Raw genomic sequence first — 24,650 nt, forward strand, 5'->3', positions numbered from 1 at the left:
TGGTGATATAAGAGAACTTCCTGTTTTTGGAAGTACTTACTAAAGTATTTAAGGGTAAAGTTTGCAATTTACTTTCAAATGGTTCCACAACAATAAAAATAGGAATATAATAGTGGGGGGGGGGGACTGGGGGGGAGGCAGAAAGAAGAGAGAGGAAAAATGTAGCAAAATGTTAACAACTGATGAATCCAGATGAAGGAGCGTACAGGAGTGCTTATTATACAATGTTTCCAACTTCTCTGTAGGTTCAAAAATGTTTTCAAAAGAAAAAACTGAAAAAAGAGACAAACACTGAGGAATTGCAGAGTTGTGTAATCTGCAGAGGGTCCAATGGGACTCTCACCTCTTATTCTCCATACTATACCTCTATTAATATGAGTCCTACTGCAATCACTTTTGGTGAGCACCCACATCATACATTGGCTCATATTGCCAAGCTCAACCCCTAAACCTTGCTTTAAAATTGCTATCAGGCGCATCTTCCCTCTGCTGTAGCATAGAATCTCATGCTCATCCATATTCGATTCTAAGGTCTGGACTAACTCCCTGGGATTCAGACTCATTTTGGATTTGAGCTCTGCATTCCTTTGAATTGAATACAGATCTCTGAACCACAAAGAACATAAACATGTTATCTGGAATTGAATTACATTCGACAAAATTTACTGAGCACAATGTGCAAACCAGTAGATCAGGTACAAAGAAGTCAGCAATAACTAGATGTGATCGTCGATTGTAGGACTCTGGAAGGAAAGAAGTAGGCCTTCTACTTCCTTGGTGACCCATAGCACCCCATGCTAGTGAACAGGTGGTCTATACTTAATAAGTAAGCAGACCAGAGGGCTTACAGAGGGTTTAAGGGCTTAAGTTCCCTTAAGAGATGGTATAATGAATAATCAAATATATGAAAACTTTATGAGATCATTAGCTAACAAAGAGATATAAAATAAGACAAAATGAAATCTCTCTGAAAATAATGGGACAGTGCTACATCATGCTGGCAAGAGTGTGGTGAAAACTAGTATGTTTATACATCACTGATGACAGTGTAAAACGCTTTTGGAACGCCATTTGGCAAGATCTATCAAGAGCCATAAAAATGTTCACGTCCTCTGTTCAGTAATGTCACCCCTGGGAATTTACCCTCTGGAAATTATCCAAAAAGAGGGAAACACTATAGCACAAAGAAACTCATTGCCCTTTCGTTTGTAGAAGTGGAAAATGGAGAAGTCATGAATGAACAATTCAAGGCTAATTAAATCGTGGGCCCATCAGTTAGGTGGATTTTGATGAAACCCTATAAACAACAGCTATGAGGTCTATTATGCAACAGTGTGGGAAGTGCATATGCTATAATATTAAGCAAACGCACACATGCACACACACACAGGATTAAAAGAAAACTGGGATTACTGACAATAATTGATTTTTTAATCAACGGAATTATAGGTGATTTTGACTCTAGTTCCTGATGGCATTGCTTTGTTGGAGGAATATAAAGAATTTAAAATAATGAGGTAAGGGAGGAATGAGGAAATGATTGTGTTATGGGCTGAATTGTGCTCCCCACCCCCCCCCCTTTTTTTTTTGTATATCGAAGTACCATCACCTTAGCATGTTGGCAATATTTGAAGATAATGTCTTTAAAGGAGGTGATCAAATTAAAATGAAATCATCCCATATGACTGGTGCTCTCATAAGAAGAGGAAAAGACACCAGGCACAGGCAGCAAAGAGAGGTGACCCTGTGAAAAGGCAGCAAGAGATTGGCATCTGTACATGGAGAAGAGAGGAGGCCTCGGAGGAAATCAGTCGTGCCACTACCTTCCTTGATCATGGACTTCTAGTCTCTAAAACTGTGAGAAAAAAAATCAATTTCTATTGCTTAAGTCACCCAGCCTGTGATAGTTTGTTATGGTGGCTCCAGCAAACTAATACAGACTGTAACAGTCAACCTAGCCAGGCAGGGCCGATCCAGCTCTATCCAAGGATCTGATAACCAGAAGACTGGATGTGGTAGAATGGTCATTATTGACCCTCCAAATGTACCTAGGACCAGAGAATCTAATGAGGTCCCTTCTGCCATCCTCATCCCAGTGAGTGGAGTATCCAGTTTCCAGGCAGTGGCTCTAAAACTTGTTACAGGGGCACTTGGGTGGCTCAGTTGGTTGAGCGTCTGACTCTTGATTTTGGCTCAGGTTATGATCTCACGGTTGTGAGCTGGAGCCCCGTGTTGGGCTCCATGTTGAGTGTAGATGCTTGGGATTCTCTCTCCCTCTCTCTCTGCTGCTTCCACTCATGCCCTTCTCACTTTCTCTCTCTCAAAATAACTGAATAGAATTAAAACTTGCTACAAATCAGAAGTACCCAAGTAACTTGAAGATCATAGCCTGTAGATTCTGATTCAGCAATGGGTGGGCCCTGGGAGCCGGATTTCCAATAACAGCCCTGCCTCAGTCCTGTTTTAGTGATGTGGTGAGTTGAGGGCTATGGGTGAGGAGTTCATTATCCCCTGATGTTTTGTTTTCTTCTTGATTCTCTCTCAACCTCTTCTGTCTCTCCCAGGCAACAGAGGTCTCAGGTAGTCAGAATGTCCTGTTGGAAGTTTAAGTGCAAGCTGATTTATTGTTTTTAATTTTTTTTAAATTTATTTAAGGAATCTCTACATCCAGTGTGGGGCTGAAACTCACAACCCCGAGATCAAGAGTCACACTCTTCCCACTGAGCCATCCGGGTACCCATTGTGCAAGCTGATTTAAAAATCCAAAGGGTAAGCAATGCCACTTGTGAGTATACACCCAAAGGAATTAAAGCAGGGATTCAAATAGGTTTCTGCACACCCGTGTTCCCAGCACCATTATTCACAATAACCAGATGGTGGAAGCAACCCATCGATGGATGAATGAGTAAACAACATGTGGCCTATGCATATAAAGGAATATTATTCCGCCCTAAAAAGGAAGGAAATCCGGTCCCATGTTGCAACGTGGATGAGCCTTGAAGACATTAACTATGCCAAGTGGAGTAAGACAGCCACGAAAGGAAAAATCCTGTCTGACTCCACTGATAGGAGGCACCTAGAGCAGTCAATTCCATAGAGACAGAAAAGGGATGCTGGTTACCAGGGGTGGGAAGGGGGGCATGGAGGGATGGGAAATGAGTGTTTAGAAAATACCACAAGTGTGCTCTGGAGACAGATGGTGACGACAGTTCCATAACAGTGTGAATGCACTTAACACCACTTAACTGTACATTTAAAAATGGTTAAGATGGGACGCTTTATGTCTCTTTTACCACACACGCAAAATAATTCTATAGGGGAACTAATGAGGGGAGCTGGGGTGGGGTGGGGCAGGAAGATGGACTCAGCCTGGGGCTGGGGACCCCCTAGGGTGAGGGTGGGACTTGGGGAAGAGCCTGGCTGGGTCCAGACAAGCACTCTGGGCAAGCATGACTCAGGCTCTGCCCAGTCCCACCCAAGGCCGCATGATAAACGGGCCCACGGAGAGCCACTCCGGCAGCAGCCCTGCTCGGCTTTCACAACTGGAGTTTCAGGGCCTGGCCTGGGGCCCGGGGGCTGGAATCTTCTTTCCCTTCCCCCACCTTCTCTGCCATCAAATGTAAGGTGGAGGGGCCTGGAACTGGCCCTGCTTTTTGGGGAGGAGGTCAAGACTGTCAGCCAGCCTTTCGGCCACCAGCAGGATGAGTGCAGCCTAGAGCGCGTGCGTTTGGGGTTTGTGCGTCTGGGGCTTGAACGCTCTTCAAACTGCCCGTTCCTATGGGGTTTGGTGGGTAACGTTCCCAAGTCCCTCTCCAAGGAAGAAAAACAAACAGCTGAGAGCACGCGGTTCCAGCTGTGGGACACTTTCCAAGAAGGAGAGGGGGAAAACAAAACAAAACAAAACAAAACTCCAGCCCTAAATGCCTAGTTAAATCGAAAGCAATGGGCTGCAGAAAGAATGGTAAGTTCTCCATTACCTCCAGTTTTATCAAGGAAATTTAAAAATCCATCCTCACTTCATAATTTGCAATGTGGCACTTCAGCTCCTTCCGTAGATCTGTTTGTATGATGTGTACTATGGAGGCAGACATCGGGAAAAACCCACATGGCAGGCTGTGTGAGTCCGTACACATGGGTGGAACAGAGAACTGGCTTGGAACTAGCCTGCTTCGTGGAAAATCGCCCTCCTTGTCCCTCAGGAGCACGTGCCTCAGTTCTCCATCTACTTCTTGCCCCCAGGCCATGTGGTGTGGTGGACAGAACCGGGAACTTCAGAAGACTTAGTCCCAAGCCGGTTTGGATCCTGAGGGAGCAGAGCCCTTCCTGCCTGGCCCAGAGCTCTGGTTTCAAGCTGATCTGCATTCCCTCGGTGGGGGGCCAGGTGGAAACCATGCAGGGGGCAAGGGGGGGTTCACGGCATGAGCTCCTAACTAGGAAACCAGAGTCTGAGCACCAGCTGAGATCCTGACCGTCGGTGCCCTGTGAATTTAAGCAACACCTGTTCACTGTGAGAACTATCAGTCTCTTGGAGCTTCGATCTTCTCACCTGTAAGTGGGGCTGACTGTACCTAGCTCCCAGTAGAATGTGAGAATCACGTGACACAATGGACGTGCACTAGAATACTGCTGTGGTATCACGGTGGCAGCGGTGGGGTAGTGGCAGCGGCCACCTGGGGGAAGGCAGGGGCCTTGGGCACCACGATGCTGGGCAGCTGGGGAATTAGGCTCTGGTGCCACACAATGACGCAGGGTGGGAATGAGAAGAAGAGCATAGATTAACTGTAATGCATGATTCACCCTCCTTCCACCTTGACCACATCCTATTAAAAGAGCTTTTCCCTCTGGAAACCGCAGTGCTCACTGTGACTAGAGCCAGATGAGAGAAGCCCCTGCCTGACAGCGTTGGGGGTCTGCGTGCTCCCCTGCAGGCAGCCTAGGCCAGGACAGGGTGGTGGACACGGGCGTGGCTCCTGGGGAGGAGCTGGAGGCTGCAGAGGGGTGGGATGCCCGAGGAGCCACTGCCCCAGCCACAGGCAGGAAACTGCAGAAAGTACTGGGCTGGCGTGAGCGGTGGCCGATGGGGATGCCATGCAGGAATGAGCTGCTTCTGAACAGGTCTGGGGGCACTGACCGGGTCCCAAGCAGAGAGCAGGGAAGGCACGGTAAATAGGTTCTCCACATCATCGCTCCTGCTCCCTGTGCTGAGACGTGGGCCAAGAGCAGCGCCACCCTCTGGCTGCCTGTGAGCTGAGTCTTTGCAGCAGGGAGAGGTCCAGAGCCACCGAGGAGGCAAGAGCTTAGCACACTGCCACTGCCAACTGGACTCCAGCCCCCGAGTCTGAGGCAGTGACACCAGCACATTCATTGCCATTAAACGACCCATGTCTGGGCTTTGACAAGAGCCAAACTTCAGAGGTGCCAGAAACACATCTGCCTACCCAGAACCTGGTCCAGGCCCCCTCGCGCCCCCTGCGCAGTCCTGTACCACAGTGGGCCTTACACCTGCGCTTGGGGACACCAAGCATGGCTGCACATCCAAGTTCCTTCCATCTCCCCCACCCCTGCCCCCTGCCCCGACACCTGCAAATAGCTCCTGCTTTGCTGCCTTCTGGCCAATACTGTGATTTGCCCTCAGCAGGATGATCCAATGCCCTGGAAGAAAGCTGGGCCTGCAGAGCAGCATATTCCCAGTGCCAGCTCACTGGAGCATGGCCTGGAAGAAGGGGGTCACAGGCTCCAGGAGGGCATGTTCTCTTAGTGCCGAGGGCTTCTCGCCTTGTGGGATGGAGCGTGGCCAGATGAGAGACTGAGTGGGGGCCTCTAAAGCATGGGGAGAGGCCATTTGCTCCACGCCATTGCTTGGGTCTCAAGGCAGCACTAACCTTGTCCATCATCAAGAATCTGAATGCTGATTTTTCTTCCTTCGATTATGTGAACAGATACCCTCTATGCACTCATTCAATCAATCCCACTGAGATCTATAAAAAGCCTATCCTAGCGCTCAGCTCTATAAGAAAAAAACCTCTATGAGGTTAGCATGGATTAAGCTGCTTATTATGTACATCCCAGCAAGAGTACCATAAGGTTACCTTGTACTGGGATTCCTTTCAAGAGGTGGTGGTGCCTGAATACATGGTCTCGTTCAGGGGCCACCATATTACTCAGAGGATGGCAGTGAGATCCCCACTTTACAGATAAGCAAACTGTAGGTCAAAGAGGGAAGTAACTTGCCCAAAGTCACAGAGTGTAAATGGAATGGTATGGGATTGGAACCCAAAGTCTAGGCTAGTGTGGTTGACCCAAAGCTATTCATATATGGCCCCTGTGTTCATGGAGGTTATAGTGTCATGGGGAGTCAGACAACGAAACCACCAGCCTTGTACGAGAACAAGATGAAACACGTGCTGAATGCATGCAACAGGGAAACAGTGTGGGAACAGGTGCCAGGGGTATATTTCTAGGACCTAGAATTCTCACAGCTGATGGGAATTCAAAGCTCTAGTTCAGAGACTGCCAACCTAGGGTCCCTGTAAACCTCCAGAGAGCCCCAAAGTAGAAATGGGTTTTGTCAGAGGCCAACAACTGGTGCCCAGTGATGTACCAAACGATCAGGCCCTGAGACTCCCAGAGGCAAGGCCTCTTGCCTGAGGTCACATAGCCAGTGGCAGTGCCGAGACCAAGAGCCCAAGGCTGGACCATCAGGGTGGGGACCTGTCTTCCCTGTGCAGCACTGACTTTCCCATGGTCACAAGGTAAGGTAGAAGATGGAGTCCAATCTAGAATGTGAGCAAACCCTGACAGGACACCCAGAAGACTGTGTTAGTATATAGGAGCTGGGGACCAAGGGAGCCAGATCCTTCCTCTTCCCATGGGAGAGAGTGTGTTGGACATATTTTTAATTTTCTTGTATATTTTGATGTTTTGACATCTTAAAAAACCTTCCTGGCCAGGGAAGAGACTGCCTGTCCCTGGGCTAGCCAATTCTTGGAGAGAGAACAAAGGACCCCACAGGGAGCATGCTTTTGAGAAGCAAACCAACCATTGCAGAGCCACTTCTTCTCTCTGGCTGGTACACCCCAGGAGGCAATTTTCCTCTGTCCTATGCATCTGCATGCAGGACTAGGCAACTGGAGACCACCAGGTAGCCCAAAGCCCACCAAAGCTCTTCAAACTAGCCAGGCCTAAACTTTTCATCTTTCCTTACCTGAAGAAACCCCAGTGAAGGCCATGGCCTAAGTTCACCCTCCCCCCTGTCTTCCATCTCCTGACCCCCCCTGCTGCTTTCCCCTGCCCCCAAATTCATGTCCACCCATAACCTGGGGTGTGGCCTTTGGAAAGAGGGTCTCTGCAGATGGAATGCAGTTAAAGTCATACTGGATGAGGGAAGCCCTCAATCCAGTATGGATTGGTGTCCATATAAGAAGAAGAGGGAATTTGTGATTTAGAGACACAGACACACAGGGAGAAAAGCCATGTGAGGCCAAGGCACAGATAATATGTTGCTCTATAGGCTAAGAAATAAGGATTGCTGCAACTACCAGAAGCTAGAAGAGATAAGTAAGTATTCTCCTTCCAATGAGTGTCCAGAGGAAATACAGCTGCCCACACCTTGATGGTGGACTTCTGTCCAGAACTGTGAGAAAATACATATCCTTTGTTCTAAGGGCACCCAGTTTGTGGTGCTCGTTATGATAGCTCCAGGAAACTGAATGGAGAGTCATTTTCTGATCAACCCAAGTTTGAATATGAGGGTCTAGCTAGAGATACCATCTGTATGGACCAAGTCCTTGGAAAGGTGGTGAATAGTGCTCTCTTCTGCCTTTGCTGCCACCACCTAAGGCATGGGTTGCAGACCCAGCAAAGCCCTGCTTACCTTGGCCCCTGAGCCCTCAGGCTGGTGCCCACTTTGCAGAATAAGCTCGGATGCACATAGATAGCTGACCCTGAAGTAGAACTAGTGAGGGATGTTTTTCTTCACCCTTGTTATGGACTGAATTGTGTATTCACACCCCACCCTTCAATTTATATGTTGAAGCCCTAATTTCCACTGTGACTGTATTTGTGGATAGGGCCTTTGGGGAAGGAATTAAAGTAAATGAGGTCACAAGAGGTGGGGTCCTAATCCAATAGGACTGTGGTCTTATAAGGAGAGAGAGAGAGAGACATTAGGGATGCATGCACAGAGAAAAGATTGTGTGAGGACACAGTAAGAAGGTAGCTGTCTGTAAGCCAGGAGAGAGGGCTCCGGGGAAAAGAAACATGCTGCCATCTTGATCTTGGACTTCCAGCCTCCTGACTGTGAGAAGATAAGTGTTCTGCTGTTTAAGCTGCCTGGTTTGTGAATGTTTTGTCATAATAGCTCGAGGAAACTAATACGATCTTGTTCCCTCTTTCTGCAGGCTAATCCAGAGGGAAACTAGATGGCCTGAAGTGGGAAGCAGGACCAACGGCTATGAGGGAGCAGTAGGATGGGATGGGGAGGGATGGTGGAGTGGGGTGCCAGAGGAGAGATGGTAAGAGACCTAGGGTGAGGAGCCCCATGGAGTCAAAGCACAGGGAGGCTCCCACAAGGGTCAGGAGAGGGCCCCAAAGTCCAGAGTGAAGGGGTGTGGGTGACATGCTACAGGAGCCCTTTCCTCTTTGCACACAGTGTGGATCCAACGGGCCTTTAGACCTGGGCTAAAAAGGGCATCCTGCACCCCTCCTGGACTCGGGCCAGCCACAGAACATCTCTGTTAACCAACTGTTGTGTCCCAGCCCCCACGCAGAGTTGGAAACTTTAGCATCCAATGACACGGATTTTGTTAAAGAGAAGGATAATATAGCCATGAAATGGACGTCAGTCTGGGTTTGGGCACGCTGAATCTGAGGTGCCCAGGGGGACTTCACAGGGAGCTCTTTACAAGGCAGTTGCCTATGTGGAAAGAATTAGGGACTTGAAGTCCTCAGAATCCACACAAGGGTAGCAGAGGCTGGGAAAGCAGATACACGTTAGGAGACATGGGTCACAGCACTGAGGTGTGCTTCTAACATGGAAGGAGGTGGGCATGTTGGGGAGCAGGTAGAGAGAAACAGGTTGCCCTCATGCACAGAAGATAGGCATGCAAGAACTGGGGCAGCCGTTATGGAGAACCATTGGGGGTTTCCTCAAAAAATAAAAAAATAAAAAAGAATTAGAACTACCTTGTGAGCCATCAATCCCACTTCTGGGCAAATACCCAGAGGAAACGAAATCAGGAACGTGAAAAGATAGATATCTGCAGCCCTGTGTTCACTGTGGCATTACTCACAGTAGCCGAGACATGGATACAACCTAACCTATGTCTATGATGGATGAATGGATAAAGAAAATGTGGGTACATACATACAATGGAATGTTGTTCAGTCATAAAACAAGAGATCCTGCCATTTGCAACACCATGGATGAACCTGGAGGACATGATGCTGAGTGAAACAAGTCAGACACAGGAAGACATACTGTGTGATCTCACTTATATGCGGAATCTAGAAACTTCAAACTCCTAGAAATAGAGAGCAGAGTGATGGTTACCAGGGGCTGGGAGTGGGGTTCACGGGGAGAGATTGGAGAAAGGGTGCACAGGTGCAGTCATACAAGATGAATAAGTTTCGCAGACCTAATACACTGCATGATGACTAGTGTTAACAAATATGTGGGATAATTGACATTTTCTGAGAGGGTAGATCTCAAGTTTTCTCACCATGCGCATAAAAATCATAACTACGCAAGGTGATGGTGATGCTGATTAGCTTGACTGTGGTGATCATTTCATAATGTACATGTAAACAAAACACCACATTGTGCATCTGAAATATATGTAATTTTTTATTTGTCAGTTATACCTCAGTAAAGCTGGGGCAGGGAGCTAAAGTCAGAAAGAGAGGAAAGAAAGAAAGAAAGAAAGAAAGAAGATAAGAAAAGAAAAGAAAAGAATAAGAAGGAAAGAAGAAAGATAAGAAGAAAAGAAAGACAAGAAAGAAAGAAAAGGAAAGAAGAAAGAAAGAAAAGAAAGAAAAGAAAGAGAAAGGAAGGAGCAAGGGAAGGAAGGAAGGAGGGAAGGAAGAAGGGAGGGAAAGAAGAAGGAAAGAAAGAAAGAAAGAAAGAAAGAAAGAAAGAAAGAAAGAAAGAAAAAGAGGGAAGGAAGGAAACCAGTTTAAAGAGAAACTTGAGTCTTAGACTTTACTCCCGTTACCTCCAAATAACACTTTACCCTCAAAGCACGGTAGAGGTTATTAAAAGAAATAATCACCTCAGGGGAGCCTGGGTGGCCTCCATTGGTTATGCCCTCCCTGCTCACTCTCTGTCTCTCTGTCTCTCTCTCTCTCAAAAATAAATAAACAAAGAAATTTTTTGAAGAAATAATCACTTAGCTAAGCAGTGAGCTTCAAGAACCAAGGGAGGCTCCAGGAAGCATGTGTCTGGTTGCAGGTGACGACTGGGGACCCCCAAGGAAGGTGCCTGGAAGACAGGGCCTCCGGAGGATCAGGAGTGTGGGGGCATCTGGAGCCTCTGATGCAAGTCCCCATCAGCCACAGGAGCACAGGGAATGCTGAGTAGGACACTTCCCCACCCCTGCCTCGGTCTCATTTACAAAGCCGAGGCCAGATCTAATCCTTCCCAGCTCTGGTTTCATTAGTCGTCCTCCGGCCTCTCCCTTCCTGTGTGCCCTTGGGACACTTGACCCTCTTCACCAGCTGTGGCAGGAGTGTCCTCTGGTCCATGACTCGGAGGGAGCCTCTGTCAGCAGCCCTCCAAACCCAAGTGGGGGCGGCACACGCACAAATGTGGGAGTAAGGGAGGAGGGACCTGTGGGCCCACCTGAGGGTGTCTCCGGGACAGTAGAAACCATGCGAGGTGCCCGTTCCTAGGGTTACAGACGGATTCCTGTGGCTTTTTAAAAGGGTGGCTTTATTAAAACCCCAACATTAGAGGAAATTGAAAGAGAAGAATGTGTACCAATAAGCGGCTCGCTCTGCCACAATGGCCTTCATCCCTCCCCCTCTTGTATGCATATCTGCTCGCACATTAAACTCAGGAGCACCCGAGCCACCCCATCACCCAGCCTTTCTTCCCCGAGCTGAGTTCAGGGACGGCTCTCCCAGGTGGCTTCCTACTCCACCTTCAGAATGGCTGTGTAATATTCCTTTGTGGTGCTTTGTCGGAATTGAGTTACCCAACCCCCTAAGGTCGGACATTTAGGATTTCTCCAGTTTGGGTGATGGTGAATACCGTTGCTCAGAGTTTTACACACGTGCCATTTTTCCTTCCTTGTAATCATTCCTTCAGGCCAACAGAGTAGGATTTCCGAGCCAAAGGGTGTAAACTGCTTTTATAGACCCTGAAAGGACACTGACTTTCTTGAGGCAATCTGCTTGTTTATTCATGCTCTGGGGCCCCAGCTAATGGTCAGGGGACAAGTGTTAATGGGGAAATAAGAGACGCCTTCCCTCAGACTCCTCCCGGAACGATGCAGTCTTTCCAAAACCCTGGCAGATAATATGCCGAAATGGTTCACAGAGGAAAACTGGCCAGACCCCGTCGTTGTTGACAACAGCAAGAAAGAGAACAAAGCGCTCGGCAGAAGAAACTCCTCCCAGGGTGACTCAGGGTGGCTACAGCTCTGTATGAGTCCCCTACTTCCCATCCTGGGAATGGGCACCGTTGCCTCCTGGGAGTCACTTGGGACATCTTCTTCACTGCCCTCCCCCATGTTCATGCAGGTGCCAAGTGGGGGAGGGGCTCCAAAGACCCCTCTTAGACATAGGGATCTGTGGGACAAGGTAGGCTGGCTCCACGTTGCGCTACTAAATGACAGCTGAGCTCTGATTGATGCTAGCGTTACAGAGATGCATGGCGAGAGACACTGAGAGACATCAGCCGTACTCCCTTAGCTGGAGTAGAGCCCGGGCCTGCCTTTCTTCTGGGATTTCCTGAGGAGGGGAGAATGTGGGAGGGACTACAGGAAGGGGCAGATTCCCCCACCCAGTTCTCTTTATCCCTTAGATTGCTCTAAAAAGGATCTCGGAGAACGTGGGGCTCTCACAAAGTTGCACAGAGGGGGGCAGGAGTCCTGGGATGCCTGGTGGCCATCAGGCTATACTGGGCTGCCAGCTGGGAGGCATTTGGGGCCAAGAAGTCAGGCTTCCCATCTCTGAAGGACTTCTTCAGAGATGGAGGGCATGGGGTGAAGCTGGCCGTTATTCTAATGAGGCCAAACACATCATCTACCTGGATGGCCATAGCAGTGGGCCATCTGCCTCTCCTGGAACCAGAGGGAGACAGGGACAGAGGGAGACAGGGAACCAGAGGGGAGACAGGGAGACAGAGACATCACCCCCCGCCAATGTCCCCACAGACTTGAGAAACTCCCTGCTTTGTTATCCTTCTTCCCGGGTCTGTAAATAATCATCATTTCAAATTTATCAGGGCACCCTGTATTTTTATTTAGTAACTCTCCCCAGTTGGGAGGCAGTTGGAGGGGTCCAGGTGAGAGATGATGGGGCCCATCAGGGCTGGCTGAGGGGGTGAACATGGAAGCAGGTGAGAGAAATCTAGAAGGATTCCTTGGTTTGGGGCTAATACAACTGGCTAGATCATGGTGTTGTTTATACAGAGATGGAGAAAAATAGGGGAGAAACAATTTGGGTATGGAAAATCAAGAGTTCTGTTCACTTTTAGTGTCATATTTAGTTGGAGACACTCATTAAAGAAACAAGGAGGAATGACACAAGTAGGTAGTTGAACAGATTGGTCTGGATTTCATGGCAAAGTTAGAGGTGAATTCAGATATGAAATATGATGGAATTTGATGAGGCTCACCGGCAAGAGAGCTCAGTTAACGAAGGGAAGAAGGCCAAGGACTGAGCTCCTAGTTACTCTAAGATTTAAAGGTAAAGCAGGTAGGAGCAGAGCAGCATAGGAGACAAACAGATTACTTCCTTGAATTAAATCAGAACTTCTCAGAATATGTGAGTACCTCTTTTTTGAGATTTATAGGGAAACATTTGGTGAGCCCCTGGCATAAGCCAGGCATTGTGCAAGGCATTTTATGTGTTACCTCAGTGAATCATCACAACACTGCTAAGTGATCATTATTATCCCTGTTTTAATGGTTTTTTTTTTTTTTTAATGAGGGTTAAAGAATTTCCCCAGATCACAACTCATAAGCGATCAAGCTGATATCAGAGTTTGGGTTTGTCTGGTTCCAAACATCTGTTCTTTGAACTGCGCTCTGTTTTCTAGGGCTGTTTGTTTTTGTTTGTTTTCATATCTGTTCTTTCAGTTGGTACGATCTTTATTTATGTCAGGGGGCCTCTCTTTATTTCTCTTCATATCTCCCTGAGTCTCATTGCTAGGCACATTGTTGGCACTCCACACACGCTTGTTGTTTTGGATCTGATGCAAGAGGGCTCTAAGCCCTTGGGTGGGGGCAGAAAATGCACAATGCCCACAAGATCCTAACAGAAATGCTGAGAGTTTATAACTTCTCTTCAACAGGGCAGGGAACAAAAGCTTGCTAGTTCCTAGGCTTCGATCCCAGCCCAAACTCAAAGCCATCAGTTAGTGACACCATCTACTTCATAGCTCTGGCACAAGCAAGCAGAAGACAGAACCAGAAGGCAGAAGGAAAGGTAGGTTTTGAAGGTACAACAGTTGAGCCATGAAGAGGGATATGTGAGCTGCAGGAGGAAGCAAAAGACTAACTCAAGCCCATTCCCATCTATTTGTGCTTAGTTAAGAAATGTCATTTTCTTAGCAAAATCTGGGTGCTGCGTTAACAGTGCTTCTAAAATTTCCTCCAATCCTGGTTCCTTGGACAGAAATCAAAGCAGTTGAGAAGTTTCTCTTACTATTTCCTGGATAGCATGGTGAAATGAGGGCTGGATTAAGGCACAGTTGGAGGGAGTTATACTCGATTATAATCACCTAACAACACTGATGATTGTTACTACATACCATGGACTATTGTAGATAGTTTCTATGGATGAATTTATCTCAACCTCATCATGACACTTCAAAGTGGGCAGTGGTGTCACTTCTGCTTTATAATTTTTTTTTTCAACGTTTATTATTTTTGGGACAGAGAGAGACAGAGCATGAACGGGGGAGGGGCAGAGAGAGAGGGAGACACAGAATCGGAAACAGGCTCCAGGCTCTGAGTCATCAGCCCAGAGCCTGACGCGGGGCTCGAACTCCCGGACCGCGAGATCGTGACCTGGCTGAAGTCGGACGCTTAACCGACTGCGCCACCCAGGCGCCCCACTTCTGCTTTATAGATGATGACTCTTGAATAACTTGCCCAAGGGTACACAGGAAGTGGCAAAGCCAAGATTTGTACCCTGGCAGGTTGATTCCAGTGCCCAGGCGCTTTGTCACTGGGCCATGGTTAATGCCTCCAGCAGGAGACTGGGGTAAGAGAAGGGCTGACTGACTTCACACCAACCTATCGTCCATGGTCCAGGTTCCACGCTCCAGCTGTGGGACCGTGAGCCAGCATGCACAACTCCTCTGCGCCTCAGTTCCTTCAACAATGGACCATGAACTCTTTTCTGGATTCCTTTGATTGTTAGAAGAAATAGATGACATAACATATGTGTAAATTCTTTGAACACTATAAAGCACACTCCAGAGGTGAAAGATTAAAGGGCTGATAGTGGTCAGTATAAGCCTAAAGGGGGGGTTGGCAAATGTTTTCTGCAAAATGCCAGGGAGTAACTATGTTTTGCTCACTAGGCCATACCGTCTCTGTCAAAACCACTCAGCACTGCCACTGTGGCACGAAAGCAGGCATAGACAATACGTAAATGAATGAGCACAGCTGTGTGCCGATAGAACTTTATTGGCAAACGCAGGCACTGGCCAGATTTGGCCCTTTGTCTAGAGGGAGGATTGCAGAAAGAGGTAGTTGAGATCAGTCCTCTGCACTGTCCTAATTATGGTACAGTTTGACTGAAGACCCAGAGAACATAATACCAAATTTGCAGGTGGCTTTCTCCCATGCTCACTTTCCTCACCTCAGGGGTGGTCAGAGGCATCCATCTAAGTAAGGGAGATATGGAAGGTCCTTCATCTTAGGCCGTGGAATTTTTTGTGGAAAAGCCAGGATGTCAAAATTCTCTTCCTCTTTTTCCTGCCCACTCCCCTGGAACTAAGGAAAGGCTGGGGTCTCTTCTGCTGGGGAAACTCTGATAGCTTGGGAAGGTTCACACAGCCAAGGTGGAACATAGGGGGAAAGGTAGTGTCTCAGGTGAGTGGGGTCTGGGTTTAAGGAAAAAGGCTGGTGGCGGGGGAGGGGGGAGGTCTTTGAGGCGATCCCACCTCCCAGGATGGTAAAGCCTGTGCATGGGCTGGGGTGTCATTGGTCATGTCCTCCCGGGAACCGTACACGTGGCGGCAGGCTATGGAATGGAGACTGTGTTGGGATACTGGCTCAGATGTGACCGATGACACAAGCCCGAAAGGGAAAGCTAAATGACAGATGTCCGAATGCAGATTCAAACTGATCCAACAGGCTGCAATACTTGGCAGAAGCCGGCGTGATGACATTTAATTGGGATTACTAACAAGATCTGCATTTAAGTTAAGGCAACAAGAAAACCAACCAAAGCCAGTTGTACTGACATGGGATAGAGAAGCCCTCACTAGGCAATATTCCCTTTGAAAGATATCTGGAGTTGGGGGTGGGGTTGGCGAACAGACATGATTATTAATGGCTGCTTAGTATCCCATCCCTTAGATGTGGTATCGTGTATTACTATGAGTCACCGCGAGGAAGGCTCGTGCAAATTTAGGCTACATCAGCAGACGGGCAGTGTCCAGATCAAAGTTCATCACAGCTCAGCACACCCTGCCCTGGCCAGACTACACCGACAGTGCTGTGTCTAATTTTGTTTTCCACGAAAACCTGGAGCTTATTGGGTGGGGATGGGAGGGGGAGGATGGCCATTACATTGATGCCAAACCTTAGCTGAACATCTACTCTGTGCAGGGCATCATGCCAGGCACTGGCATGAACAAGACACAGTACCTTATCATGAAGGAGCTTTGTTCTGGACGAGAAGAGGAGCAGGTATGTAAAACGATGACCTCAATATAATGTAGCAGGTGTGAACACACACACACGTAGGTCTCCTGACCAAGTCACTATTGGAAGAATGAATCTTGCTTAGCCTATTTTCACCTCGCTGAAGAACAATCACGAGGATGAGGAGAAAGGCTTGTTGCGAGCTGTTCCTACAAGAGGAGCTAGAAACAGCATGCGTGGGATAGTTGAGGAAGATTAGGCAAGAGTTTCTGTCACTTGTGGCTGTTCTTCAGTAGAAGCGCAATACCTCATCTGTCTGGGAAGTCAGGAGGGAGGTTCTTGTCCTGGGAGGGAGGGAGGTTGTACAAGATGTCCTCTGAGACTCCTTCCAAGGCTAAGCTCCCGAGTGCCACGGGTGGGAACGGCACCATGGTGCTGGCTTGCTCACTCTCTTCCCTAAGGAGACACAGTGCTGGAAACACTATCCTGTTTCTTGGCTTACTGAGCCCTGCACTGTCACGGCAAGGCCAGGATCCCTCAGACAAAGTCTCCAGGCCTCCCCTGTGGATTTATTAGAAACGTGTGGGGTATGGGCACAGACCCTCCCGCTACACCAAGCATACAACGTTCTCTGTTTATAGACAAAACCACTAGGTGCTCAGGCTAAGCAAGCAGGATTCTAACCCTTTCTTATTCTGACAGCAAAGTCCCTCTGATTGTTCCAAGACCAATGATAATAGCAATATTGTTAAATAGCAACAATACTAATGACTAATGATGATATTTATTGAATACTATTTTTGTGCTAGGCATGAAGAGTTTTCATGTATAAATTAATTTAATCCTTACAGCAACTCTATGGGGTAGGTACCATTGTCATCCCATGTGACTGATGAAAAACTGAGGATTTGAGAGGTTAAATTTTTTGCCCTAAGATTATAGAACCATTCAGTGGCACAGTCCAGATGTGAACCCAGAAGTTTCCCCTCAAAGTCCATATCCTGAAGAGAATATAGCTGTTCACTTAGAATGTTTGAGGGGCACCTGGGTGGCTCAGTCAGTTGAATGTCCAACTTTGGCTCAGGTCACTATCTCATGGTTCGAGGGTTCAAGCCCCGCATAGGGCTCTCTGCTGTCAGCATGAAGCCTACTTTGGATCCTTTATCTCTTTCTTTCTCTGCCCCTCCTCTCTCTCTCTCTCTCTCTCTCTCAAAAAAAAATAATGTTTGAAAGACACATAGAGTAATAGAATTATCATTTAGCCCTTTGATTTTACACTACAGCTTGCATTCTATTTGTGAATCATGGCATAAATATATAGATGGTGAATATTTCTTTTACAATGAGTAGAATAGAAAATCATCAGCATCTACCACACGCTTAAGATTATTTCAGTTATGGGTATATGTGTGAACTAGGTCATGGTCAAAAAGTTTGGGAAACACTGATCTACTCCAACCTGCCCACTTTACAAATGAGTATACTAAGGTTCAGACAGTGATTTTTCCCAAGATTACAGAGGGTTAATGGATGAGCTGGGACCAAACTCAAGTATTCCTGACTCTCAGTTCCCACTATCAAGCTTAACTGACTGCAAAGAAAAGCAAGAAAAAATAGGCATAATAATATCGTAGGGGTAGTAATGCTGCTATCCTAACAAGAGTACTACCAGCGTGCTCACTCTGTGCCAGGAGCCACTTTTCTGAGTGCTTTAAATATATTAACATGTTTAAATCTCATAACAACCCAGTGAAGCAAGCATACTTATTTTTCTCATTTTCTGATGAAAAAACTCAGGCACAGAAAGATCCAGTAACTTGGTCAACATCTCATAGCTGGTAATGGAGAAGAGGGGATTCAAACCCACACAGGCTGGCTTCAGAGTCCATGGTGTTCACCAGTATAAGGTATTGCGTGACTCTGCCTGTCTTAATATTCTCCCTAAACGCTATAATGCCTACCCAGTACAGACTATGATGTATGTGTCATAATGTAATTAATTACACACTTCTTCCACCAGTCACATGTCCTTGAGTGGTGATTCCATATTTACCGTGCCATGTAGACACTTGACTGAAACTGAAATAATCATTTTCCCCCACAAATAAGATTCCCTCCAAGGTTCCTCGTCTCTGTCATTCATTCATTCGTTCACGCACTCACTCGTCATGTGCATATTTAAAAACATCGTGCACTTGCACAATTGAAGAGAGTAGGCAGAATTTTTTTTACAAGACAAAACTGTGCATAACACCCTTCCTTGTTCCAAAAAGGATTAAGGCAGTTTACAAGGACACATAAAATACACTAACATAACAGTAGATGAGAATAAGATAAAGGAAGAAGTAGTGAGAGACGCTAAATGGGGGTAGGAACAGGATGAATGAAAAAATGCTTTCTGGAAAGTCTATACAGTGGCTGTGGGTGGACCACAGATCTGTCTGCAGGTTTTCATTTTAATTACTTTCAAATTCACACATCTTGCAAGGGGATGACAGCTAACTCTTGGTTTGCATTAATTACCTCTTGAAAGCAATTTTAATTACTTTCAGATTCACAGTCTCCTGAAGGTGAAAACGAACTATTTCCTCAAGACAAGCACACCTCCTTCTGAGGCTAAGACAGAAAATAATTTCTGCGTGTGTCAACATTGTGTAATGGGATGAACAAGGTCTTCAGCAGCACCCCTACAATAAGCACAGGGTGGAATTTCATGGCGCTGCTTCCAACAGGGTGTCCCAATAAAGTCTACAGGCAACACACTCTTCATTCTGAGATGCATGATGAGATCAATAATCTGCCACATAAATGGCTATGGGCTCTGAGCGCACCGTTCTCTGATTGCAGAGTCCAAAACCTGCTTGAAACGAGGTGATAAAAAAAAGGGGTGCTCAGTTCAAATGACATTCGGGACACCTAGTGTTCAGCTTTCCCCAGGCTGAGGCCTTCCCAGCCACTCCAGCTGTCAGGAGTCAGACTCCCCTTTGCATCAGCAGACTCTCCTTTGGCACATAGCATCAGCTACATCGTACTGTTCTAATGTATTTGTATGCTTCTGATTTCATTTTTTTTAAGTTTATTTATTTGAGAGAGAGACAGAGACAGAGAAAGCAGGGGAAGGGCAGAGAGAGAGGGAGAGAGAGAGAGAATCCTAAGCAGGCTCCGTGCTAGGGCTCAAACCCACAAGCCATGAGACCACGACCTGAGCTGAAACCAAGAGTGAGATGCTTAACTGACTGAGCCACCCAGGCACCCCTGTATGCTTCTTATTTTAAACTTTCCCAGGGCAGGAAACACATCGCATGATTCTTTTTATTCCCATGCTATCAACTAAATGTTTGTGTCCTCCCAAATTCATATGTTGAAATCCTAACCCCCAATGTGATGGTATCTTGAGGTGGGGCATTTGGGAGGTGATCAGGATGTGAGGGTAGGACCCTCCTGAATGGGATTAGTGCCATTATAAAAGAGACCCCAAAGAGCTCCCTCACCCCTTCTGCATGTGAGGACACTGTGAGAAGACAGCTGTCTATTAACCAGGAGGTGGGTCCTCACCAGACACCAAATCTGCCAGTAGCTTGATCTTGGACTTCCCAGTCTCCAGAACTGTGAGAAACAGCTGTTTGTTGTTTAAGCCGCTCAGACTGTGGCAGTTTGTTATAACAGCCCCAATGGACTGAAATACCAGGGTTTGTTCCGTTGCTCTGCACCCACTAAGCACTCATGTACAGGTGAAGCAGTGATTAGGATGATGATGGCAATATCTGACTGTTGCTGTTAAGGAAGAATTAAATTAAGCTGTGAGAGGAGCCCTTTTCACCAGGAACTCTCCCCGTTCCAGTCTATGTTGCTGTAAAACTCCAGGTTAATCAGCCCCCAGATGTTTGCACTTCCCCTTTCTGCTATTACATTTTCACAGCAGGAATTCAAATTCCTTAGTAGTGTCATGGTAGGAGAAAGGAAGAAGAAGAGGGCGTTCCCCATGACCACTCTTTGTCACTACAGTGATGTCCCAGAATAGTCATGAGTAATAATGAACCTCTTCTAACCCTTTCACTCCATCACATCTTCCCTGAAGTGCTGAACTGAAGACCTCAGGACACACAACCATCCAATCTCAACCCTCTTACTCATGAATTGAATTAAGCCTGATGGTCAATACTGTCCCAAACTGAACGTGGAACAGAACAAAAACATAATATGGAACCATCAGCCCAGGTAATAAATCAAATGGGTTGAAGAGATAGAAAGTCTTAAAGGAATTGGGGGCTGGGAAGAATGGACTGATGCAGCCTCATTGAGTGATGTTGGAAGACTGTGTGCATAGAACTTGGCAATGTTGTATCAATAAAGTTCCCAAGAGGATACCAGTTAGGAATGGATAGTTGGGTAGAAAGCCCAACTGAGAAAATAGTGTGGTTTAAAATCATTCAAATCCAGATGTCTGGATTGGACAGGGGATGTTGGGATGATGCGTGAACACAAGGTACAGTATTTGCCTTTTATTTTGAAAACTTGGATAAAGAGATGAATTGAGACAAGTCTCATGAGAAGTTTATAAGAGTAATATTTTATGTAGTTAGATTATAATTTTATAATATTGAAAAACAGCAGGAGCAAGCACGTGTACCACAATCATTTTTTACCAGTCATTCAGACATGGTGCTTGGTCAGAGTGGATAATTTTGTTATCCAACTGTAGGATGTATGAGCTTTGGGTCGACAAGGAGATTTTGAAATCTGAGAGTGGTTCAAACAGAACTCCTCCTGTCTTAGTCAGTCCAGGCCTCTATAACAAAACACCATAGCCTGGGTGGCTTAAACAATAGACATTTGTTTGTCACAGTTGTGGAGACTGGGAAGTCTAAGATCAAGGTGTGGGTAGATTCGGTTGTTGGTAAGGGCTGTTTTCCTGGCTTGCAGGCGACTCTCTCTGTGTCCTCACGTGGCAGATTTCTCTCTCTTCCTCTCTCTCCTCTCTCTCCTCTCCTCTCCTCTCTCCTCTTATAAGGGCACTAATCTCATCATGAGGGTCCCACCCTCATAACCTAATAAACTCCCAAAGGCCCACCCCCAAATACCATCATATTAAAGGTTAGGGCTTCAACATATAAATTTGGTGGTGAGGCACAACTCAGTCTTTAGCACCTCTTGTGGAAGGCAACCTCAGCAGGACAATGAAGAGCATATTCTGCCCAACATGGGGAAGCAGCCACAGCAGAACTCCTAACAGAAGGCTAGGTAAGCTCTAATTTACACTGAACCATGTATCTCTCCATAGTCTTGGTATTTTCATAAAGGAGACATAACTGGAGGTCTCTAATCAGGGTGCTCTGAAGAAACTTCCTACCTAGGTCAGGCAGGGTCTCCTTGAAGAATCCCAGACTTGTTCATTACATTCCTAAGTCCCCTCCCTAGGGGAGAAGCAGTTGGTGACTACATTTTTTCATTGGCCACCCTCACCAAAACCCTCCCAGAGGCCAGCATGATTTTCCAGAGAAGAACCTGGGGAGGGGACAGTGGTCATGCCCAGAGCCAAGATGTAAAGTATGATGCTCTGTTTCATCAGATTAGTTCTGATACACCCCAAACTGTCATTCCACACAGGCAATCTGGCATCCAGAAACTTCAAATTCAAAGGTGATCATAATGATCAATATCCTCCCCAGGTTTCTGTCTAGAAAACTAAGGAAGCATGGCAATATTTTGGTTAGATTGGAAAACCATGATCCACCCTCCCTTCTGAAACTTCCAGGATGTCATCATAAATCCATTCGACCTCCAAGTTGACAAAGCCAGGAGAAAAGTCTTTCTGCAGCATCCCAAGCAGCACTACTTGCTAGAACCTCTCCTCTATTTTGAATGAGAATCTATTTCCTTACAAAATTCACCCATTTGTCTAATTCTACCCTCTGAGGTCACACAGAATATGCCTGCTTTTTGGCAACCCTCTAGACACAGAAGAGAACTTTATCTTCTCCCAAAATTATGCCCTTCCACGCTTCCAGGCTTCCAGGCTCTAGAGACCTGCCCTATGGTCCCCATTTGTCTGGCACTCTCTTCTAGACCCTCTTCTGTCACCTAAAAGTTCCTATTCAGCAGAGAGATTGTAATACCATAGCCTAGCTTTCCTGCTGGGCTGAAACAGTTTCCAAAAATTCTGGAAATTTGTTATGGTTGTGGCTGCCAAGCCCACAAAACCCAGATCCCAATCTCCCACTGAGCAGCCCAAGAACATGTTCAAATCATCCTCTGGCTGGACATCATCCATGGGTCCTTGAGATGAATCATGACTTTCTCTCGTTGTTGTTGGCTGTCCCCCCACTCAGGTCAAGGGGTGGTAGGACAGACATCACCCCTAATCATGCCCTTTGCCCCGAGTGTGGAACCCTGAAGGTGAAGGCAGCATTGAACATTCCATCATAGGCCCCAGGTGACTATTCTCACTTGACAGAAAGTGAGACAATACCAATGAGGTCCTAGGTATCTGCCTCATGATTTCCAGCAAAGGTCATCTGCAAGTGCTTAGCCTCCCAATCCCTGTCCTAGAGTTAACTCATGGGCCCCACCCTCAGCACTCTAAGTCATCTCGGTCTGGCCAGCCGCCTTGCTCTGACCAACCCCGCTCCATGCATTACCCATACTTCCACTGCGTGTGTCTCCTCTATATTACCATAGCACTTGTTGTCAACATACAGTCTCTGTCATCAGCCCTATCACATTCCGCCTTGAGACAGAGCTCTAGCTGTGTGCCTCTGCCTTGTCCAACAACTGGGAGCTCCTTGAAGGAAGCCCATGGGTCTTATTTAGCTGCATATCCACTTCTAGCATGGAACCTGACACAAAGTAGGCTATCACGTAGGATGGGTAAGGTTGAAATAAACTGAACCCTTGGTCTTACTTTGTCAACTCTTACATACTTTCATTGAGAAAGGTGGGAATTGGGCACCTCTCCTTCTGTGTGGGAGTCAGGAGAGACCACTACAACCTCTGCCCCTCTGTGCTTCACCATCTCCATCACAGTGGAGTGACCTGTGAGCAGTGAACTAGGTTGCTCACATGTGGTCTTCTGCTTGATCCCTTTCTAAGTCCACGAGCTCTCCTTCTTCCTATCTAGAAAATGTGCTCCTAACTCCAGCCTATGACCAGCCTGTCTTGCAGATGGACACTGGGGAGAAGAGCCCAGCGGAACTGGGGCAAACCCGTCCCACCCCCGAGTAATCACAAAAGGACAGCAGGTTGATGATGACTCTGATTAACCACAGCAGCAAAATGTCTCATGACTATTTTCATCATGCCCAGGACAAGGGGCTTAGCCTGCTCTGTGCAAACCACAGAATAGAGCTCCAGGGAGGCCCTGGATGCACAAGTCACACAATGATGCCCGAAAACTCAGAAGCCACTCAGAGTAGCTAAATCTCTGCTCCTGGACTCAGAGGTTCTCCAAACTCACATATTGCCTGCCAACTCCTCATCCCACATGAAATGGGCAATGCTGTCAAGAGTCATGCTGGTCTGAAAGACCAGCCAGCTTCCTCCTTCGTGGTTTCCATGGTGACAGGGGCAGTGTTTGGGCTTATGACTGTGAAAATGGAGAGCAGAGGTTTAAGCTTTCCAGTTCCCATCTACTGTTGCTCCCTATACACCTCCATTCACATTCTTAAAGGCCACAACAGGAAAGGGTGCCCTTACCTGCTAAGATGAAGATGCCCACGAGAATCAGGAAGACCAGCAGGTACAGCCCAAGGACAGCATGCTTCAGGGCTGACAGGGAGCCCAGCTGAGTGCAGCAGCCACCTGTCCGTCGCTTGTGGCATGGACCTAGACAATAAGGGTAAGAAGAGGAGGGGAAAAGGCACTTGAAAACCCCACAAGCATTTTTTTCTTCTGGTCTTATCTCTCCTGATGCACTCAGATGCTCACATGGAACCTCTCATACACCTTCTGCACACTTGTAATGGAGCTGTAACAATGGGGAACTTTCCAGAACATGACAAGCTTGTGAGCTTCTAGCTTTTACCCCACCGTCCTCATTCATGACCAAGCCAAATAGGCATGCCCACAGCTCACATGCCCAGGAACTCATCCTCCTGGAACCAGTCCAAGCATCAGAGAAAGCTCAAATAGGCTAGAGTATGTGTCTTTTACACATACTCTACATTGTCCCATGTGACCCAGAGAATATGGAGAAAATTTAAAACAGGGGTTGCAAACTTTAACTTCTACAGTGGCCAGGTATGGACGGAAATAAGCAAAGTGGGCCATGTGGACCTGAGGAACCTAACAGCACAGGCCCAGTGTGGAAGAGGTTGCGATGTAAGAGTAAGGGCCAGGTGTTGCCAGACACAGAATTTTCAAGACAAGCCAGAAGTGATACTGAGAATTGCACTATGTTTCAAGTGTTGACAACTAGTAATAAAAATAAAAGACAAAAAACTTACAAACACTAGGGAGTATAAACAAAACGCACTTACATGCCAGATCTGACCACCAGTTTGCAACCACAGATTTAGATTTACAGGAAAACATAGTAACTTCCTCCTGCGAAACTACATAAGGCTCACCAGCTTTTCTGGCCAATATGGAACAGCAAATTATCAGTGCTCT

At 46.9% G+C, this 24,650-nt stretch overlaps 1 protein-coding gene across 1 annotated transcript in view; it reads right to left on the bottom strand.

The window, feature by feature from the left end:
* Positions 1-24,650, bottom strand: part of SCARA5 (scavenger receptor class A member 5) — a 127,627-nt gene that overhangs the window by 72,843 nt on the left and 30,134 nt on the right. The window contains 1 exon segment of the mRNA XM_030312674.1: positions 23,736-23,864. Within this exon segment, the coding sequence (XP_030168534.1) occupies positions 23,736-23,864 (129 nt within the window).

The sequence above is a fragment of the Lynx canadensis genome, chromosome B1 (genome assembly GCF_007474595.2).
Source record: "Lynx canadensis isolate LIC74 chromosome B1, mLynCan4.pri.v2, whole genome shotgun sequence".
NCBI lineage: Eukaryota > Metazoa > Chordata > Mammalia > Carnivora > Felidae > Lynx > Lynx canadensis.